Source organism: Lactuca virosa, chromosome 8 (genome assembly GCF_052849685.1).
Source record: "Lactuca virosa cultivar CGN04683 chromosome 8, Lactuca_virosa_CGN04683_v6, whole genome shotgun sequence".
Classification (NCBI taxonomy): domain Eukaryota; kingdom Viridiplantae; phylum Streptophyta; class Magnoliopsida; order Asterales; family Asteraceae; genus Lactuca; species Lactuca virosa.
This window is the reverse complement of record NC_136433.1, coordinates 46713875-46735888: the sequence shown is the minus strand read 5'-3', so window position 1 is coordinate 46735888 and position 22014 is coordinate 46713875. Positions and strand designations below refer to the sequence as shown.

General features: G+C 36.0%; 1 protein-coding gene and 1 non-coding gene across 6 annotated transcripts; one reads left to right on the top strand and one right to left on the bottom strand.

Annotated features, from left to right (window-relative positions):
* Positions 1 to 802: 802 nt before the first annotated feature.
* Positions 803 to 906, bottom strand: LOC145135115 (small nucleolar RNA Z279/snoR105/snoR108). The gene has a single exon (XR_013719593.1). It is a non-coding gene; the product is annotated as a small nucleolar RNA Z279/snoR105/snoR108 (small nucleolar RNA).
* LOC145132865 (uncharacterized) lies at positions 835 to 6714 on the top strand. Of its 5 annotated transcripts, none has more exons than XR_013718269.1 (4): positions 835 to 1421; positions 1495 to 1744; positions 2410 to 2488; positions 6448 to 6707. XR_013718269.1 is itself a non-coding variant. In XM_079067807.1 (4 exons), the coding sequence occupies exons 2-4, from the start codon at positions 1551 to 1553 to the stop codon at positions 6465 to 6467; spliced, it is 345 nt and encodes a 114-aa protein (XP_078923933.1). In that variant the 5' UTR covers positions 835 to 1421; positions 1495 to 1550; the 3' UTR covers positions 6468 to 6714. The 5 variants fall into 5 exon arrangements, 2 of the variants coding, with proteins under 2 accessions (XP_078923933.1, XP_078923934.1); XR_013718267.1 differs by lacking the exon at positions 6448 to 6707 and adding an exon at positions 5814 to 6049; XR_013718268.1 differs by lacking the exon at positions 6448 to 6707 and adding an exon at positions 5814 to 6049 and having other exon boundaries at positions 2410 to 2492.
* Positions 6715 to 22014: the final 15300 nt, after the last annotated feature.

Genomic DNA, 22014 nt, shown 5'->3' with positions numbered 1-22014 from the left:
GCTGTAACAAAAATGAAATTTTTACCCCTGATTTTTGGGTCGTTACATGAGGTATCCCTAAGACCTTGTTCCCGAGTTTTATTTTGTAAATTCAATAAAGGAAAGGGAAAAAAATTTGACAGAAAGAAATGGAATGGAAAGAAAATATTCATTATTCCGTGTTCCTGAGTTCGAATGAAATGAAATGAAAATTTTAAGTTTTTTTGTTACCGAGTTAGGAAGAAAAAGAAAATAAAACTTAAAATTTTCTTTCCCCTCACTTTCTTTCCAAATCCGCCCAATTTGGGAGGAAAATTTGGAAGGAAAATATGGCTCCAAAATCTTTTCCCTCCTCTCACTTTTCTTTCATTAATAAAACTCGGGAACACAATTTTCCTTCGACACCCCTCATTTTCCCTCCGTATCCTTCCATTTCCCTCGTTAAGTAGAACTCGGAAACAAGGCGTAAGATTTAAATAAATAAATACCATGTCATTAATTTTATGGCAACTCAATAATTTTTTTATCCAATTCATCGATTAACCCACAAGAATCAGTTTACTATTAGGTGAGATTTGAACAAAAGATAAAGTTGGAGACTTTGGTTGGTGTTTTTTATACAAAGCCTATAGTCGGTCGTTTTTGAAACATTTTTCCGAATATTTATAGGTTTAATGTTTTATTATAGCCCTATGTATAAGTAAAGAAAAGAAAAAATCTTTTAAAAAAATATATGTTGGGTTTGAATGAAAGAAACCTAGTTTATACATTCAAAACAAGTTTAGAAATGAAATAAAATAAAATTTGAAACTATAATATAATAGGGATCAGATGGTTAAGATTGGAGGTGCCTAATTGTCGTAAAGCTTTAGGCAGACACCCCATCTCGCATGTTTAATTGCGAACGATGACCACTCATCACTTCCCATTAAAACTTGCTTTGAAGGATCATGCGTTTTACATTTCCCTTAACCCCCCATTTATAGCCGCTTCTCGCCTTACTGTTTCTCTTCCATCTTTCGATATGGGACCAATTACATATCATCATATACATATATGCTAAACCTTCTTCTGCAAAATTAAGCTACCCACGTCGATTCCCCACCGACCACTCCTCACGCCTCCGTGATCTGGACGTAATTGCCTGTTTAAACTCCCCCTCAGTCCTGCATCAGCTTTCCGTGACACTAGGATTCCATTTGGCGCTGATGAAAGCTTCTTGCCTGCTTGCTTCCGGTCAGCGTGACCTGACGATGAGGTAAAAGACTTGGTAGTGGGTTTTCCTTCTTGTCGGCGGCGTTTCTCCCAAACTTTCTAGCCACTCTTACACCCTCTTTTACCGCCACCTCTCCTTCATTATAGATAAGTCACCCCCTCCAACTTCTACGAGCGTCTTACACCAAGAGAGTTACCGTCTGCCTTCACGTTTATATACTTTAAAGGTATTGTTGTTTTTGAATCAATTACTTTGATAGATGATTTCTTGATAGCATTTTCTTCTCTATCAATTTTCAGATGGTAACGAAAAAAGAATCATTCTTCTACACAGCTACATCATCCACCCTACGTTCATGTCTCAGTTTCTATTTTTCTTTCACAATTGCAATTTCTCTATGGTTAGAAGATTGGATCGGGTAAGAATGTCTGACACCATTGCCTCCTCCAATCGACAGTTTCCCGAGTTAACTAGGCATAGTCGGGCGATGTTTGAAGAAACCATTTCGAGAGTTCTTCTCCTCCGGTCGTTTGGTTTTGAACGACCAAGGTATGCGTTTTTAATTAATTACATTATAAGAATGTCAAAGGACCGAGACTCATTCCAATCTATTGTTTGCACAAAACTCTAATCCTTGGTTAAGCTGTCTCTTGAAATTGATTATTAGTTTAGATTATTTGGGTCAATTGATTATGATTTCAATAATCTGCATGCAATGCAACATACTTAATAAAGTAGAAGATGATTACCGCTCTTTTTAAAGGAGTTTTATTTATTAGCTTTTATTTCAGTTATATAATCCAAATTTAGCCTTGGAATAAGGTTAGGTTTTGTGGAAATTATGTAATTAAGAAACCTAAATTATGCAAAATTTGTGTTTGATGTTTCACATGTTGAACCAGTTATTAGGATAACATCAACTGTATGGTGGAATATTGTATAGGGAATGATTCGTAGGTTCTTGTCATTTTCTCTTTGTTACTTCAGTTTCTACAATGGATTTTGAAGAAGTTTCCCTTGTTTAGTTGTTCATTGGTCACATATTTGGTAACCCCCTGTATTTGTATTATCTATGAATATGGTTGTTTTGTTAATTGGTTTTGTGCATCAGTTTTATTAAATCTATCTACAAGATAAGATAATAGGTTTACTTTCCTTATCAAACCACATTTTTGAATAAAACTCATATTTTTTAATGTAACTTATTTTGACAGATCCAATTGGGACAACTGGTCTGGAGCACGAGATAATATAATTCTCCAACAAGAACTTCCTGGGTCTTACCGTATCAAAGTAAGTAAGTTTAACACTCTCATTATAAATTTCTAATTTCACATTTTTACAATTCTACATCCAGGGTGAGGTCATTATTGTCTTTTTTATTTTTACCCCTATAGAGCAAAATTATATTTTCCAGGGTGTTGCTGCATTCTCTCTACATTGATTATGGAAAGATAAGTTCAGTTCCAATTTTACTTAAAACCAAATAACATAAATAATAATAATAATAATAATAATAATAATAATAATAATAATAACCTTCAAGAGTTGAACAAAAAAACCTGTTTGGAGAGGAGTGCCAACATCTTCTCCATCAAAAACTCTGAGCATCAATAACTGCAACAAAAAAACATGGCAAAATAACAAAGTGGTATTTACCAATATGTTGTTTGGGAGCATTTGGTTGGAATCCATTCCTTTGGTTTTTTGGCTTCCAAATGGATGGAATTCAATAAATTTCATGTTTCGTGATATTTGATAGGAGTGGGGGAAAGGTATTCAGTATTAGACTAAAACATCTTCATAAAAAAAATTATGAAATATATACAATAGACAGAAATGTTCAAATATGAATGAAAACGAAAAATCTATTTGCCCAAATGCCTTTCAGATTATGATTTCTTTTTATTCAAATTTCTTTCAGGATACAAGAACTTTTTACAAACCAAAATCTCCATCACTTTTCATATTATATTATAATCATTTCCCCATTCCTAGGGGAGGACAAAAGCAATGCGTTTCACTTCTTACTTTTTTTATTTTAAAGACAAAAATAAAAATATAATTTTTTTTTATCATGTATATAAAATATATTTACCAAAAAATATAAATAACCATGTAATACTCTTATTATTCAATTTCGTGCTATTTTATGTTGGTGTCAGGGCTTCGGAATGTCAACAAAAAATTTTAATTTGAATTTTGTTCATCTGCAACTGATTGAAAATAATATTTTTCTTTCCTGATAAGAGGATTGCCTCTGAAAGAAATTGAAATTGGAATATGGTTTTAAAATTTAGGGGTTTCTTTGCAAGTTCAGTTGTCATGCAATTGTTATCTCCTGTATTAACTAAATTCTCAAATAAGCGCTTCACCAGGATTTTCTTCTTTTTGTAAATTTCATTTATATTTTTTGACGGTCTCATGAGAGTCATGACTAATGAGGTTGATGTTATACCTCTGATATTAGGCAAATAAGTTAGATAGGGGTAGTTTGGGGAAATCATCAAATAAAGAGCATTTTGTTAGTATAGGGGCATTATGGGTATTTTATATTGTTTAGTTGTTATGACAAATAGTATAAGAGGGTAGTGGGATAGTCAGTGGCGGAACCAAAAAAAAAAAAATTTAGGGGTGGCACAAATTTCTTTTTTTTTCCCAGTAAGGTCTAAAGATGGACCTCTTAAACTCAAAGGTAAAACCGAAAAAAAAAAAACTCAGTTTTGGATTTGGGATCGTTATCTAAGATCAAGTCTAGATGAAACAAGAACAAGTGAATACAATAAATATAGTTGCAAGGTTCATATAGATGGGTATTAAGTTGGTTATTTGAGTATTCTTATTTAATTAAGAAACTATATAAGGTAGAATCACTCTTAATGAGGCACAACTAGAAATTGAAAATTAGAGTATAGTTGAATTTGAAAATAAAATAGACAATGTGAACAAATAGAGTATATGTAAGCTTCCCACTTTCCTCCAACCTCTTAATAGCGTCATGAGGGATACACTCTTAATAGTGTCATGAGGGATACACTACAATATGAAGACATACTATAAGGGACATTTGGTCAGGCATGTCAATAGATAATTTTATGAAACCTAAATCCAAGAATTCATCTTCATGAAGTCTCAACTTATTTTGCACACACTCCAACCTGAATATGCATAAAATAACTTTAGGATATGATTTCCATCTTAAATGCAAGGAACATAATATTTATTCATTTTAAAAATCATGGGGTTATACCTATAAAACTTAAAAAATTCAAGGAAAACTAAACACATTTGAAAATAAAAACTCACCAAGAAAATAGCTACTGGAACGAATATAGTGATTGAACCAGATGATATAGTTCTTATGGAAAGCGGTATAAAAGATCTGATCATTTCCATTGGTCCTCAAGAAAAACATTCAATAAAATCAATACCTGGGGATTCTAATTGATTCATGTGTTTTGTTTCAAATCACCTGTTACAACATTATGTATGTTTTTCATTGAAGAGTTTTATCAAACACTTGGTGTTCATAAAAAACATAGACCACAGATTAAACAATCAAACCCATATTAAAAACTCCTGAAACATGTTATAATCTATAAAACTATTTAATGATTTCCACTAGTAGAAAATTAGAAATCATCATTGAATACAGACAAAATCAGAAAGCAAATAAAGCAACAATTGAGAAGATGAGCAAGTAAAAGTCGGAAGTTTGAGCTGTAAAGTAGAGAACCCTATGTCCGTGTTTCACTTCACAGCTCCTCTTTTTCATCTTCATTGTCCCCCATCTTCAACAATCTGGGCTAAGGAGTAGCACAATATATTTTCTAGGAGTAACACGTCTTCTTCAGCAAAAAAAGTTGCATTTCTCGGACAAACTTGAGGGGTAGCACTACCCCTGGCTATTAATTGGTTCCGCTATCCTATCTTTAGTTCTTGTAATCTTTTGGGGTATTATAGAGTGTTTTCACTTTTCAGTCAATATTAGAATCATTTGGTTGATTTTATGCTATTGAATCTGTTCTTAAAATCCAGTTCATAACAATTCAATGGGGCATAGACACACAACTTAACTTATTAATCATAACATTTATTGAAAGAAAATCAAACATAAACACTAAAATACATAATGAAAATATATAGTATTTTTTTGAATTTAATTATTATGATTTTTAAGTTATAGCAACTATTTATTTTTGAAGTATTGATTTTGAGGATTCTTAGAAAAAATGTTTATAAGATGTAATTTTTTTTTTTTTAGTTTTTATCTTACCTCTTTCAGAATGAAAAGCCGCCTTTACATAATGTAGATTAATTTCGTCATAAAAAAAGACATCCCAACTATTGTTTAGCAAAAAACCACAAATATTATTATACAATGTCGTAGATTCTAATGGCCTATTAGTTATATTATCACAAATCAAATATATGAATTAATAAATGAAAATTGAAAGTCCACAATTCATGCCATGCCATATAAAATATGAACATTTTTATATGGCACTCTTTCTTTATTCAAGCATATCTATTATATGAAAAATTATGGTGTATTCATCTATTCATATGGTTTTTTTTTTCGTGTTTGACCTTAAATTGAAAAATCAACTCTTTTTAGTTTCTGAAGTCTGCAACTTGGGAACATGAAAAAGCACATCAGTGTGTTGTCTGTTGGAGATGTTAGCAACATTTGAAAAGGCACCAAGAAAGTTATTATTTCCATAATTCTTGTAATGAATAAAAGATTTGGTTCTATAATGGATGGATATTATATGTTTGATGAATCTTTAATTCATATAGGTATGTAATGCTTTGTTTAGATCCTATGAGAAAGCAAGTCCTTGGTCTATAAAATTATTATTTTTACATTTAATAAAAATGGAATACACATAGTTAACTATGAGATTAAGTCTTGTTTGTTACTATAAAGCCAATTGAGTAAAAAAACATACCATTTCCATGTTAATTTACAAGTACTGAATGATTGATTCAGCTTGTTGGTGATTGTTATTTTTAAAATTGTAGAGGGTACTTTATACACAAAAGAATGCTTGAAACGCAGGAAATGGCAATCTACTTTCAATGATTTTTTTTTAATTAATTGTAGCATCCTACTTCAAACGCAAGTTTTAGAGATTTGGACTAAATGAAAAGAAAATCAATACATTTAATTGTATTGTTATCCAATATACATGTGTAGGTAACCAATCAGAATATTTATGCATATTTATTGGACATAATCTTCAAATCAGGTGCAACTTACTACAAATGATCCTTGTATCTCTTGCACAAAATATAACAACAGATGTGTGCGCCTTCAATCCTTCCAATTCCATGTATATAGGTTATTTTCTTTCCCTAGTGTACTACTTGCTTTATGCAATATATAAGGGCTAGCTACAGAAAATAGCAATGTACTTTCATTTTGCTGGTGAATTATAGTTATACCATTCTATTTTCATTTATGTTGATTGCAGAGTTGTTCTAATTTTTTTATCGTAAGGCATTGTACTTTTTAACATCTACCCAATAATAGCGTTGTACTTTCAGTATTGTCTTTCATAAGACATTATACTTCCAATATGTTGCACAACACATTTTTTATTTTCAAAATTACCACGCCCTTCTAAAATTCACTAGTATCATATATATATATATATATATATATATATATATATATATATATATATATATATATATACACCACACAACACAACACCAAATGTAAATATTATCTGAAAATTAGTTATGTATTTATATTTTCTATCGGTGTTAATCAGTGTAATGTAATACCTACTGTCATAATATCCACGAACTTAATGTTAAATCATATATATTATTTTTTAAGTGATAATGTTTGTATTGAGTTATGAACTTATGATTTTGTTTGTTGTAATTTAATTTTTGGTGTGAATGTGACTATAAAGCGAGAACTATTTTTGTTGTCTCTTGCCATAAAGATTAGAAAAATGTATAACCATCTCTGAATCAAAATATTATTATTAGTAAAATGTAAAGAGAATACAGTAGTAAAAATATTGCTAATAAGAAACTAAATTATACACATACTACAAATGATACAAGCCTTTTATTTAATGAAAATACATTTTAGTTACCAAGTTAAGCGGTTTGATCATCGATACATGATCACCATGTACAAAAAAATGTTTCCTTCTTAAAGTTTAAACTACAGGCATGTTTGGTAAAATTAGATAGTTGTTAGCTGAAAGTTATATATATATATATATATATATATATATATATATATATATATATATATATATATATATATATATATATATATATATATATATATATATATATATATATATATATATATATAAAAGTGTTTGGGAAAATAGTTATCGGATTTTAAATGTGTAAAATTAGTTAAAACTAAAAGTTAAAAACTCCAAAGATATACTTGAAGTAGTTTTAGACTCTGAGTTTTTTTTTTTTTTTAAATATTGTGGCAAACAAAACCTTTTTTTCCTACGTTTTCAAAAGCTAAAAGCTTCTAGAAGCCTTTAAAAGCTTCATGTCAAACACACATGTTAATAAATCTAGTGAAATTAAATATTCTCCTAAATTTTATTCCTACTTATTAACCTATCATATCAAATGTTGACATGTGTCACATGACACATTTAATGAAATTGATAATATTTTAATCCATTTGTCACCATTTCATTTGGGTAGGAGTATAATAGGAACAAATTGTAGGAAGATATTTAATTTCTCAATAATCTAAATATAACAAATGTTTTTAGGTAAAATAAAGGCAATTTCGTTGTTATATTTTTAGATTTAAAGTTCCCTTTAATAGTTTAATTATTTGACAATGATATTGTTTTAAAACATTTGACTTTGCTGAAATTAGTATCATGTTGAAATTAAACATTAAAACGTCATTCATATGTTAAAAAACAGTTATTACCAATATATATATATATATATATATATATATATATATATATATATATATATATATATATATATATTAAAGCTCATGGCATGTTTCAACAGTAATTTTCTTTCATTTCTCACTTTTGTCACAAGGTTTTTATATATTTGTAAGACTGCACAGTTTGTTTAGCTAATTCACACTTTACCCTCAATTTTTTCATCGTCTATTGATATTTGCACACTTTTATCCCAAATGCTTACTCAATTATTCACTTTCCACATGGTTTTCTCTTAACTCCTTCCTATCATCTTCCTCACCAAACAGAAATTTTTTTGGTTTTGGAGTTTGGCCACATAATTTTCAAACTTTGATAATTTTAATCCTCATTGTTTATTTTTTCTCAATTTCGTCACACAACTTTCACCGTTTTTTTTTAAAAAGGCCAAATAATTTTCAAGCTTTGATAATTTTAGTCCCCATTGTTTATTTTTTCTCAATTTCGTCACACAACTTTCACCATCTTTTTTTTAAAAGAACTGTTTTGGAGTTTGGCCACATAATTTTCAAACATTGATAATTTTAGTCCCCATTGTTTATTTTTTCTCAATTTCGTCACACAACTTTCACCGTCTTTTTTTAAAAATGCCACATAATTTTCAAGCTTTGATAATTTTAGTCCCCATTGTTTATTTTTTCTCAATTTCGTCACACAACTTTCACCGTCTTTTTTTTTAAAGAACTCTTTCAACAGGAATGTTTTTGCTTTTAGAGTTTGACGATATAATTTTCAAGTTTTGATAATTTTAGTCCCCATTGTTTATTGTTTCTCAATTTCGTCACACAACTTTCACCGTATTTTTCTAAAAAGAATGACTCGTACAACGTTCGGACCTTTTCCTAGTTTCAATGATGTTTTATAATATTTTCACATGCAATATTATCAAGTCATTGAAAGTCAATGATGTTGATATTTAAGTATTCCAAGTTTTACATTTTTGTCCAAAAATCGTAATATTTTAAACTGACTAATTTTGGATGACATATTTATCGCTTATTGATTCAATTTATTAAGACATTTTTTAAACCGAGACAAATTCTTTAATATAATAAACACAAATTGTATTTTGGAATTTAAAAGTCGCATGAACTCTCAACTAATGGGCCCTTGAATTGGGCCTTTATAATGATTTGGGTCTTAATTCAATTTTTGGCTCTATGGCAAACATATCATCATAAGTCCCTAATAGCATTTTTAATTGATCATTGCCTTTATATTTTATCTCATACAAAACTCCATGCAAATTTGAAAATATTTTTTTATTAAGGTCATAAAAAGAGGTAACTTTTTTTAACATGAAAAAAACATTTCTTAATAAATTACAAAAGAGCATTAAATAGGTTCTTAATTTTTTTTTATTTTAATGATTAAAATGATAAGTCAAACGATGTTACTCTCAAATTACGTAGCAACTTTCATTATATGAACCTAAGAGATTGTAATGTTGACAACATATCAATACAAAAATAGCAAATACGAAAAAAAAAAGCAGAAATAAATCATCCTATAATATGTAGGATGACAATAGATTAGCAAAAAAATCATTAAATCAATAAGCAACCAACTACACCATCCACAAACTATAGAAATAGAGATGAGCAATGATCGGGGGTGGGGAGGAGCTCACACTCTAGGGTGAAGAATGAACTCTTAAGACTTCGTAATTAGGTATAAATGATTTAAGTGATTATAATAAGGGAAATTGAGTAATCTAAACCTTATAAATAACCATTTTAATAAAAATAACCAACAAATTTATTTATTTTTTTCTTTTTGGAAATTGACCACATGATCAGGAATATCATATTCCGGAGCATGTAGTTTCGTTACGGATATGTGATCAGGAATATGATATTCCAGAGTATTTATGATCTTATTCCGGAGTGGGTGTCGGTTGGTGGAAATTTGGTCCGGAATCTGTCACTCCGTACGTTCCGGACTGAAAAATTGTATTCCAGACTGAAGGTCGGAACGGCCATACATTCCGGAGAGCTAGAATTAGGGTTTTTGTATATTTTTGTTCCAAATATGTAGTCATTGCCAAAGGATCGGTCACACAAGCAGAAACTGTGACACTCTGTTTCATGCAGAGTCAACAAAAAGTGAATCTTCAAGTAGTACCAAGTCAAGTGGAAAAAGTAACGTTAAGTCTAAGAGTAGAAACACTAGTCAAAAAGGTACCCAACAATATGATATTATTGATTTAAAAAACCTGTAGTGATGTTTGTACGATATCATAATATTCTACAAAATGTTGTTCGGAAGCATAAACTTGTTTTTGCAACATCTTCAAAAGAAAATTGTTTTAAAACACCGACAAAGAAAACCATAACTCAAACATTAGCGTGATATGCAACATCTATCCACTGCACACTCTCAATCCACCACCTAGCAGCACGCTCATGTGTAGTAGGTTGCAACAACTCGTTGGGGGACGCTGCATAAAAACTATATATAAAGGTTAATATTAAGTTATTTATGTAATAACAACTTATAAATTATAAGGTGGAGTAAACTACATACATTGGTAACATTGAGAATACATCGACACTCAGATGCATGCAAACGCCTCATCCTAGGGTATGCAAATGCCCAAGGAATAACACCCGGTATAGAGGAACCCACTATACTACTGTTGGGAAATGTCTCCAAGATCCAAATCTACAAAATTAAGATGTCAAAAGCTTACCAAGTTAACAAAGTTACAATACTTGTTAAAAAAACTCCTATTAAACATAGTGTACATACCTTAAATGCATAGACAAATCCTTGTAGAGTATATATTTGTCTACTGCCGACTCATGGCGCATCTGGATTCAAATGGTCCTCAGTATTATCAAACATAGTACGCATCTGTTTATAAGTGAAATCTCATATCAATTTGCCCCATGGGTGCCTATGTCAAAAAATTACACTTAATAAGGGTTAGATTACTCAATTTAGTTGAAGAGGCAATAATCCCATTTAGCTGAAATTAGCCATTGATTTATGGAATGCTAATGAACTTACTTGTTTAAGTAAAGTTAGAACATTTAGCTGAAGAGGCAATAATCTCATAGTATTGCACGAGAAGAGATGTTGGTATCAGGAATGACAGAGAACCAAGTTGAAGCTAGTAGAACATGTTGAGATGCAACTGAAATGCAGACTTCCTAGGAATTGACTCCTATGAAGTAGACATGAAAGATATACCGATGAGAAACAAACTTTATAAGATTAACTCATATAAAGGAATGACGATGTCATGGAAGGATGATGAAATTAAGAAATAAAATGATATGCATGGTAACTTGCATGAGTTAGAAGATGAAACAAGTAGTTGGAGAGCGTTTGTCTCCATACTGCTAGAATAAATTTTGCTATAGTGTACCTTGTAGACTAGACAATACCCGAGAAAGAATTTATATGAAGAGCTTGGAAATGAAATTCCTAGTGACCTATGAAAAGTATTAGAACTTTCTAGATCGGACATATTCATAAGAAGGGTCGTAGAAGGCAAGTCTGTGAAAGCCAAGATGTGCTTGATAGATACGCAAAATCCCTAGTTGACTATAGGAGAAATTGTTGTATGTACTTGTTTGAACACACCCGTGTGTGATTAGTTGCTTTGTGAATTAGTGAATTCGGAACTACAAGGCAATTCTTGGGACGAGTATGAATATGTGTGAAAGGTAGTAGAGGCCTATACTACCTGAAGTACACGACTCGCACTTGGATCAAGAAGAGTCACAAGGTTACTAAGACACTAGTAGTTGAGTTTGTTTTTTCTGTTTCCATCATTACCTGCGGTATGGTGATGACTAGGAAAATGATTTTTGTTCAGAACCCTAGTGGTCATAACGAACCAAGTTCAATTTAGATAATTCTGAGAAGTGAATTGATTGGTTCAGAGAGCTACGTCTTATGTAATAATCGACTTTAGTCGAGGGATTGAAGAAGGAAATGAGCGAGATGATTGAAAGAAATATTGCAACATTCGTTTTAGGGCTAGCCATATAGTAGTTAGAAATGTTACTTGCTACGATGTGGTTGTACCACATTAGAACATGAAGGAAGGTGTTTTTGTGATAAGAGTTTGACTCGTAGAAACACAAGTCTAGTTCAATTATGTATCTGTTGTGTTGTGCAATGGAAGGTCATTAGAGTGTGACCATTTGGTTTGTTACTATAGCCAAAGGAACTTATCTATGGTTGAGTCTATGACCCAATTTGAGAAGGGGCAGGAGCCTCTGATGAAGATTAAGTTGTAACTCGAAGGAAACGCGGATCCATATAGATCGTGAACTTTGTCATCTTAATCGTTAGTGATAAAGGATTATTCGTGTGAGGAGATTCAATGAAAAATAGTTTTTTTTGTTATAGTAAGATTTTAAAACAACCAAGTAAATGTTTCGATGATGAAACTATGTCGACATGTTGATAAGCTGTCATAAAAGAACCTAGGATACCATGTTGAATATAAGTCCAGTAAGTTAGTTGATTTAGTAATGTGGGTATGCGGTACAGAAAAAGATCCTTGTTTAGGATTCATTATCCAGAGTTTTTTTCTACTGTATGATTTCGAGACGTAATCATCCTAAGTGGGGTAGAATTGTAACGCCCATAAGTTAGGGTTAGACGATTTAAGTGATTATTACAAATAAATATTCATTTATTAATTGTTAGTTGTACGCGTTGCGGACGATATAGACCTTTTATCACCAAGTGATAAAAATAACGTCTTTGATAGATTATTATTTAGGATAAAAATAACGCCTCGATGATGATTCCTAGATATAAGGAACACTCAAATATGATTCCGTATAAAGAAGTTATGATTGTTCGAAGTTTTTGCGTTCAACCCTATACGGAAAATTGCATTGTAAAATACGAATAAGAGATAAGTTGCTTATTAGTCTTAGTGATCTAAACGAAAGTCATAGTAATTGTAAAATAGATAGCGTACATATAAAGAATGCCAAAATCTGATTTCGTATAAGGAAGTGATAATTTTTCGAAGTTTAAGTACAACAAAGCGTGACACTGAAATCGAAGTTAAAATCGGTTTATGGTTAGCCGAAAAATGTAAACGAGAATTAAAGATCTCATAAATATTAACTCATCGATATAAAGACAGTTGAGAATGGAGTTTGTATGTAGGAGTTATGATTTTCGCATAGACTTTAACAATCTAATCTCTCTAAAAATATGAATTTAAAATAGAGTGAGAATTAGATATTGAGGTCTAAAGGGAAGTTGTAGAGCTCATCGAGAGTATTCCATGAATATAAAGAACGTCAAAATGGAGCTCGTATGTGGAAGTTATGGTCGTTCGAAGATTTCAGTAAAACACTTGGTCTGATGACATGGCGGCCTAAAAGCGCGCCACGTGGCCCTGTCAGGTGTATCTGACTCCTCCAGACGGCTGAGTGATGTGGCCCAATAAGGACGTGACACGTAGCGCCATGAAAATGGACACGTGGAAATGTTTTAGAAGGCGGACGACATACCGGTGTAGACCAACACAATTGTGACATGTGGTGCCACAAAAAATAGACACGTGGCAGTGTTCGTGGTCGTTGTCTTAATCAAGCTTAACCTCAAAAACCACTAGATAGTTGGGGTAAGTAAGGGTCGAATCCACGAGGAGTTCGTGGTCAAACGTTATGTCAAAATTGTCAATGAAAAATGGATTACGTGTAATTGTCACGAAAAGATTTGAACAAAAATTTGACAAAAAAGATTGGAACTTTATAAATTAAAACGAAACTCTCAATGAAAAAAGTAAGGTACTTCCGGTTCAGTTATGGGACGGTTCAGATTCACACACTTTTTTCCCTAAACAAATAATAGACGCGTCCACATTTGACACAACATTATGACAAAGTTATGTCGAATTATCTTTTATCCACTATTAGTACTAGGAAGATCGTCAACCAAATGGAAATGACGACTTGAAAATATTTGAATATTTCTTCAAATGATAAAATTATCGGAATAAGGAAATGTCAAGGGAAATACGAAAACACACGCAAAATATTTCAAAAGCAGCAGACTTTGACACAACATTAGGACACAGTTGTGTCGAATGAATGTCATAATACGATAAGACTTCAATAAAAAAATGAAGTTGGAGGAAGTCTCAAACCACAATCTAAATGTCTTGGATAAAAACCAATCTTACCAAATGGATATTTGACAATAGAAACAGACGGAGGAGGTAACTCAACACCATGAACAACTGGTATATGGTACTCACTGACATACCGGTCTAGCATGCAAGTGTCGACCTTAGAACGAACCAACGACATTTACTGGATTATGAGCATAACATCATTCCTATGGCGTACATGCAACCCTAATTGCTTTGATTTAGGTTTTTCTAACTTGAACCTACATCATTGAATACCAAAGCAATAACCCTATGACTAGCATACATATTTCGAAATTGACATATGATTAAGGTTAGAAACTTTACCTCTCTTGTTATGTAGCAATAACTAGTTTAATCCTTCTTGATCTTGACTTCTGAAAGCCTAGTGCCCCAAGTGTTTCTTGAAGCCTTGGACGAAAATCCCTTGTAATGGGGTGTAACATCCCGTTTTAAGAAGAATAATTAAAATAAATAATTATATATGCAGGGTGTTGGGTTCGAGGAGTTAATTGCCACATTTTTAGAAGTCGGGGGGTTAAAAGCGTGAGTTTGGGACTCAATTTATAAATATTTATGAAGACAGGGGCTCCGTGGTAATTACCGAGAATTATTTAAAAAAGAATTGAGGTGAAGGGGCTGAATATGTTATAATTAAGACATTGGGGGACTGTTTGGTAAATTGCGTACCTAAATTGTAAAGGATTTACATGGATGAGGTTAAAAAGGTAAAATATGGATCTATTTCGAAATTAATTAGAGCTGGAGGGACCATTTTGGTCATTATGGAAAACTCTTATAATGGGATCGGGTATATAAGGATTTGTAACCCTAATCCTAGCAAACCCTTCCAGCCGTCATCTACTTATGCCTCCCCACCGGCGCCGCCGATGTGTTGTTTCCGGCCTACATCCGACGACGACAGCACCGGACAACCACACTACTTCTTCTTCTTCTCCTTCTTTAACCGCCGCCACCACGTTCCCGATCAGCCAACGACCTCCGAACATCGTTACTATTCGAGAGAGAGAGAGAACCGTTGCAGTCGGAGCTTCGAACGCGAACGCATGGGTGGAGAGCAACGGGAGTGCGATGTCTACTGCCTCCGTCGCTCACGGTTCCACCACCATTTCCCTTCGCCGGCGATTCACTCTAGCCAAAACCACCGAGACCATTCGAGCCACCACCGTGAATCGTTGCTATAGCTTTTCGTGAGTTCATGTGGGTGTGATTCTGCTTTAAGATTCGGGTGTGGGGGAGGCTGTTCGACTGGGAACCCAAAGGAACCACCGCTACCACCACGAGGTGGTAGCTGCCGACGTGAAATCACCACTGCCGCCACCATACGCCACCAAATGGGTGGGTTGGCTTCCCTCTCCAAGCTGAAGGCGTGATGATGCGTATGGGTGTTGGCTGGACTGCTCGAAAAGGCATCACCACCACCATAGGGTGGTGGCTGCCGCCACTCGCTACCGTCGGCCACCACAGGTGGTTGTGTGTGTGTTTAGCCTAGTTGTGTGTGTGTGTTATTTTAGAGATTAGCATTGTAAAATGTAATCGGAAAGAAAAATAATGAAAAGAAACACAAACTACCACCGTAGGGTGGTGGCTGCCGCCTCCTGCCGCCACCGGCCGCCGTGTCGGGTGGCGGTGTGCCTTGTTTGGTTTGTGACTCGTTTGGATGTTTGGACAAGGGACTATTAAACCCTAATGGGCCAAAAGAAACCCTAGTGGGCCCAATGAGACCTTAATGGGCCCAATAAAGCCCTAATGGACCTAAAAGCCCAACAAACTGATAAATGGGCTAGTATTTGGGTTGGAAAACCCTAATGCCAATAAAACCCTAATTTTGAGAATTAATCGGGACACACCTGTTAAGTTGGAATTATTTAACAGTTTAAAATATTAAATAATAATCACTGGCAAAGATTAATCTAAGCAATATTGGACTTAATGGATTAAGTCATTAGTGGATTAAGTCCTTAATGGGTTAAGTTGGAAACTTAACCCTAATCATCATTTTATGTGAAACCCTAATTCCACTTGGGCCTTGAGTTGGGCCTTCCTTTTGGGCTTTGGTGATTGGACTATTAATGGGCTTTTCAAGAATAAGTAAATGGACTAAATAATTGTATGGGTTTTAGGATAAGGCCCATGTGAGAGTCTTGGGCCCAATTTGGAAAATTTTGCCATAGATGGGCCTTTATGATTATGTGATATTGGGCCATGGGAATACAAATAGTTTGGACAAGAATAATTGAACGGGCCTTAAGGAAAGACCATGTAGAGGTCTGGGCCTAATTTGGAAAATTGGGCCATATGTTGGGATTTAGCCCATTGGTTGAGTATTGGGCCTTTGGAGTGTGAGTTGGACCTTGAGCTTGGAACCCAATTATTAATTGGGTATTGTTTGATGTTGACAGTTCGGGAATATGTCAACCAGCAGCTGGAGTTTATTCTGCAGGACTTCGGCAGTGCCAGGTGAGTTATCCTCACTACACTCAAGGGTCTAACGCACCAAGGCCGGCCCTTTGAATTGTTATTTGGTTATGATATGCTAGTATGATTTGTTAGATCGGTATCCTAGAGGGTAGGATGATATTATGTGATGTGTGACATCACCTGTTAGTTCGGTATCCTAGAGGGTAGGATAATATTATATGGTATGTGGTATGATCCGTTAGATCAGTTGTTGTCTATAGACTGTTATGTGATTATCTGTTATATGTGCACATGTTTGTTTGACGGTTGAGGCTTATCTGCTTTATGTGAAAGCCAATAGACCTGGGCATTCCAACCTATTGGTTGTGGGTCGTGAGTATTCCATCCCGAGGATGATTCGACTCATAGTATGTGGGCATTTCAACTTGTTGGTTGTGGGCCGTGAGTATTCCATCCCGAGGATGATTGGACTCATAGTATGCGGCCATTCCAATCTGTTGGTTGTGGGCCTGGGGTATTGGACCCATAGTGTGTTGGCATTCCAACCGGATGGTTGAGGGTCTGGGGTATTCCAACCCGATGGTTGACTGGACCCATAGTATGCTGTTATGATTACATGTGTATTGTTATGGGTATGGGTATTTTGGGGGAACTCACTAAGCTTTCGGGCTTACAGTTTCAGTTTATTGTTTCAGGTGCATCAGGGGATCGTGGCAAGGCAAAGGCGTGATCGTACAGGTCCTCATAGTTCATGATTTTATGATTTGATTCTGGGGATACTCTGATGATTAAACTATTTTGAAAACAAACTGTAATAACTTAATGGTTTTAAATGTTCTAAAAAGTTTTAAATTGGCTTGAATTTTATGGGTGTTACAAGTTGGTATCAGTGCCTTGGTTTGAGTGAATTGGAGGAGCACTCGTGTGACTCCAGTATCAAATCAAGGAAAAGATTTTCAAAATGGTTTTCAAATGGTTTTCAAAATAAGTAAAGGATGATGCAGGGTGTACGATCAGCCGAAGCCAGTAAGTAGACCCCAAAATACCATATTGTTATTTGATTATATGATATGTTAGAACAGCATGCTAGTGCTAGGCTAGGGATCTTCAGGAATTGCATGATAGAATTGTCTAATTACATGATGCCTGCTAGCCTAGGGTTTCCTTTATATGAGATTGACATCATTACTGTAGTTGCTTAGTGTATGTATCACGGTTATACATTAATAAGATCTTATAGCCTGAGAATGTTTGATTTGGCCTTTTGTTCTGTTCTTGTTTGATTGGGAGCTTAGGTTAGGATTGGATATTCGAAAGTCTATAGGGTCCAGCGTTATGTATGGCTAGCATACACTAGTACTGCGGGGTTGGTGGAAGTTTCATGGATGGGTGGGTTGTGTGAGACCGGTAGGTTAGTTATGAGACAGTTAGCCTTCCTCTAGGAGTGAGGTTGAGCGACCACCAGGTGTATGTATAGTGTTAGGGTGTTGTGGTGATACTTGAGACAAATATGGGTAGGTGTGGAAGGTAGTAGGGGCCCATACTACTGAAAGCACAGGACCCATACGCGTAGCAAGGAAGTCACAACCCCTAGGGTTGGGTTGGGAGTTGGTTCCCTGTCTCTATATGGGCTATCAGTGATCCTTCTGGTGTTTTACCAGAATGATGGTTACGAGACGTCTTGAGATCGGATCCAGGTTAGGATCGGGAGCTGGCAGCCCGGATAGGCCAGCATTGTCAGAGGACCGTGTCAGTGACATCATCCGGGAGGAGGTGATCGAGTTGTCTGGGGACAGTTTCTGAGGATGTTTCGGTCTATTAAGACCGCCATGGTTGAGTATTTCGACGAGCACTATGCAGCCATTGCCAAGACGGTTGTCGCGGCAGCTATATCAGCTATAACGACGGCAAGGGGAAGAGTTGGTCGAGCTTTTCAGTATCAAGACTTGTTAACTGGGACATATTCCGACAAGTAGAGAGTTGCAGTTACTTGGGATCAGGGAGATGTTCTGTACTTGTTACATCCTGCGGCTTAAGCGGGAGAGTCTAGCACATCTGTTTCTAGAATTGAGGCTCGAGGGTTTGCTCGAGGCTGGAATGAGAGTTGTGGGGACTCCGGAAAGGAGGGATGACTATGTTCAGTTGGGGTTTTGCAGCTGGAAGTGGAATGGTTAATTGATGGATTGGATTGTCGTTTTGTAGGGCAAGAACTGTGCCATCTCATATTTTTCGAGCTCAAAGGAGTGAGCAGGCTTGTGACCCCAGAATCAGGTTGTATTTCAGCTCGGGGTCAATTGGTCGCCGGGATTGGCGACAGTAGTTCAGCGCTGGTGAGCGCGGGTGGGTCAAGGTGACATAAGTATCTTGGGAGATCCGATTCTCCTTGGATCTCTTGTATCAGACGGTAATGATTGATTGTGCGACCTATTGCACTTTTGGGATTGTAGACTATGTCTTGGGAGTGGTTGTAGCCTGGTTTAGGGCAAAGGCTGTTTCAGCTACTGCAGTTCAGCTGTGGATGATTGAGCTGGTGAGTGAGTCAGGGTGCGAGGCCCTGAATGATATGAGTTCTAGAGTCGAGAGCGGGAGGATTGTTGGAACACCGTGGGAAGAAGGGTATTATGTGGGAGGTCTGCGGACAGGGTCCCACATGATGGTTAATCAGCATTGTCAGAAGTCAGTGGTTTTAGTAACCGTTATTGATTGGCGGATGAAATCGCCAAAGGAAGTAGCTCGTTGCCGAGGTATTAGTGGGAGTATCTGTCTTTTGGTCTTCAACATTTGAGTGTGGGATCATTCAAGCATTAGGGACTATCGGTTTTACTGGGATTCAGGAAGTGTTTTTCTAGTTCTTAGAAGTGTGTGATCATTTAGGATTGGCCAGTAATGGAGCAATAATTAGTAGGAGTTGGTTGTTATCAGATCTACCGTTGGAAAGTGAGAAAGATTGGGAAGTCTCCCTTTTACATGTATTGTGAAGACTTAGTCGAATCTAAGTGGGGGAGAATCGTCCCGGGATTCACAAGCAGGAGCGGTTTTGAAAATGAGATAAGTTTCGCATCGATGTCAGGAAGGAAGACAACCTAAAAGACTGGTTTGAGGGTTGTGTGAGTTGGGAGTTCGGTAAAACTCCCCAGCATATGAATCGCGTCTTCTCGGCGCTTGATAGCAGGATTTGGGGAATCAGGTTGGGATTCTAACCATGAGATACGTTCAGTTGTGTGTTAGGTCGAGTGCGTGTTCGACCGGTATGGAAAGTGTTGTAAGACTGCGGGGGTAGCCGTAGCATTCACTAGCGATCAGTTGGTATGGAAAGTGTGGTAAGACTACGGGGGTAGTCGTAGCATTCACCTAGCAACAGATAGTGCTAGAGTGATGTAAGTCTGTGGGTGTAGCCGCAACATTCACTAGGTTGGTAGATAGCATGAGCGCGTTGCTAGGACGCGGAAGGGACAGTAGTAACCGCCAGTTCGGGTGTAGCAGTAAGGATATGGAAACCCACGTATTGGATTTCAGAATTACCCAGATGGATTGGATAGGGTTGAGCCAACGTTAAGACTGTAGAAACATCACTACAGTTATGAGACCAAGGAAGCAATGGGTTGCTTAAGGTTGTTTGTGATATAAGTCTACCATTGGTCCTGTAGCAATTGCTTTTAGCCGTGGATTCGGTAACGACGAATACGACGCATGGATCCGATCAGTTGGATCAGGAGGTTGTTAGAGTCGCAGTGGCATGATAACTAGTGGCAACTAGTTCCAGGGAAGGATTTCGTTCGGAAGTCGTGTGAGGCAACCATGTGGGAGACCTTTAACTCCGCGACCGGGCCGGAACCCGGTATTTCAGATGAGTGTCACTCGGTTGTGGCGAATCAGAGGATTATTGGATGAGATGCAAGGATAGGTCCTTGGATTTCAAGTTATGGATTAGATCCGAGTTATATGTATACTGGTATTCCAATCTAGGGTATTCCATCATGAGGATGACCGGACCCTACGATTGAGTGGACCTGACGTGTTTGGTATTCCAACCCGAGGGTTGATTGGACCAAACATGTGTGTGATACGAGGGTATTCCATCCTAGGGATGACTGGACCCGTCGTAGGCATGCCTGGTATTCCAGCCCGAGGCTGATTGGGCCAGGTATGAGTATTTGTGCTTATGAGCCGGTTATTATATGTATGTGGTGCGGGAACTAAAGGAAACATTGTCTTGTTGATCCAAAAAGGGGTTCATCTCCCAGTTTGCACCCCCCCGGTTGTTCATTATATCCCTGGGAATCGATTACCAAAATGAGTTTTGTGAAGGAGTACTTAATCTCTTGTCAAGAAAAGGATCATAGTTAGCAGTGTGGGATTTTGATTCTGTTTTTTAGTGGGAACCTCAAGTCATCAGAAGTCAAGTAGCCAGTTGGGAGTTAAGTGCAATGCATTCGACAATGACCCGGTGTGGGTAGTCTGTCAGGAAGCCAGACCATCTCGAGACTCCAGATTTCAGATCGAGTAAATGTGATCATATTGTAAGGGATTCGTTTATTTTCCTGGCTTTAGGACCCTGCGAGGGTTGGATATGGTTGCCTTGGAGAGGCTAGGGTTTTGCTCGGGGTTGTAGCCAAGTGGTTCAAGTTGTTTGGCGTGTAAGGAATGATACGAAAACGATTTCGAGGACGAAATCAAATTTAAGTGGGGGAGAGTTGTAACATCCCATTTTAAGAAGAATAATTAAAATAAATAATTATATATGCAAGGTGTTGGGTTCGAGTAGTTAATTGCCACATTTTTAGAAGTCGAGGGTTAAAAGCATGAGTTTGGGACTCATTTTATAAATATTTATGAAGACAGGGGCTCCGTGGTAATTACCAAGAATAATTTTAAAAAGAAATGAGGTGGAGGGGCTGAATATGTTATAATTAAGACATTGGGGGACTGTTTGGTAAATTGCGTACCTAAATTGTAAAGGATTTACATGGATGAGGTTAAAAAGGTAAAATATGGATCTATTTCGAAATTAATTAGAGCTGGAGGGACCATTTTGGTCATTATGGAAAACTCTTATAATGGGATCGGGTATATAAGGATTTGTAACCCTAAACCTAGCAAACCCTTCCAGCCGTCATCTCCTTATGCCTCCCCACAGGCGCCGCCGCTGTGTTGTTTCCGGCCTACATCCGACGACGACACTACCGGACAACCACCCTACTTCTTCTTCTTCTCCTTCTTCAACCGCCGCCACCACGTTCCCGATCGGCCAACGACCTCCGAAAATCATTATTATCCGAGAG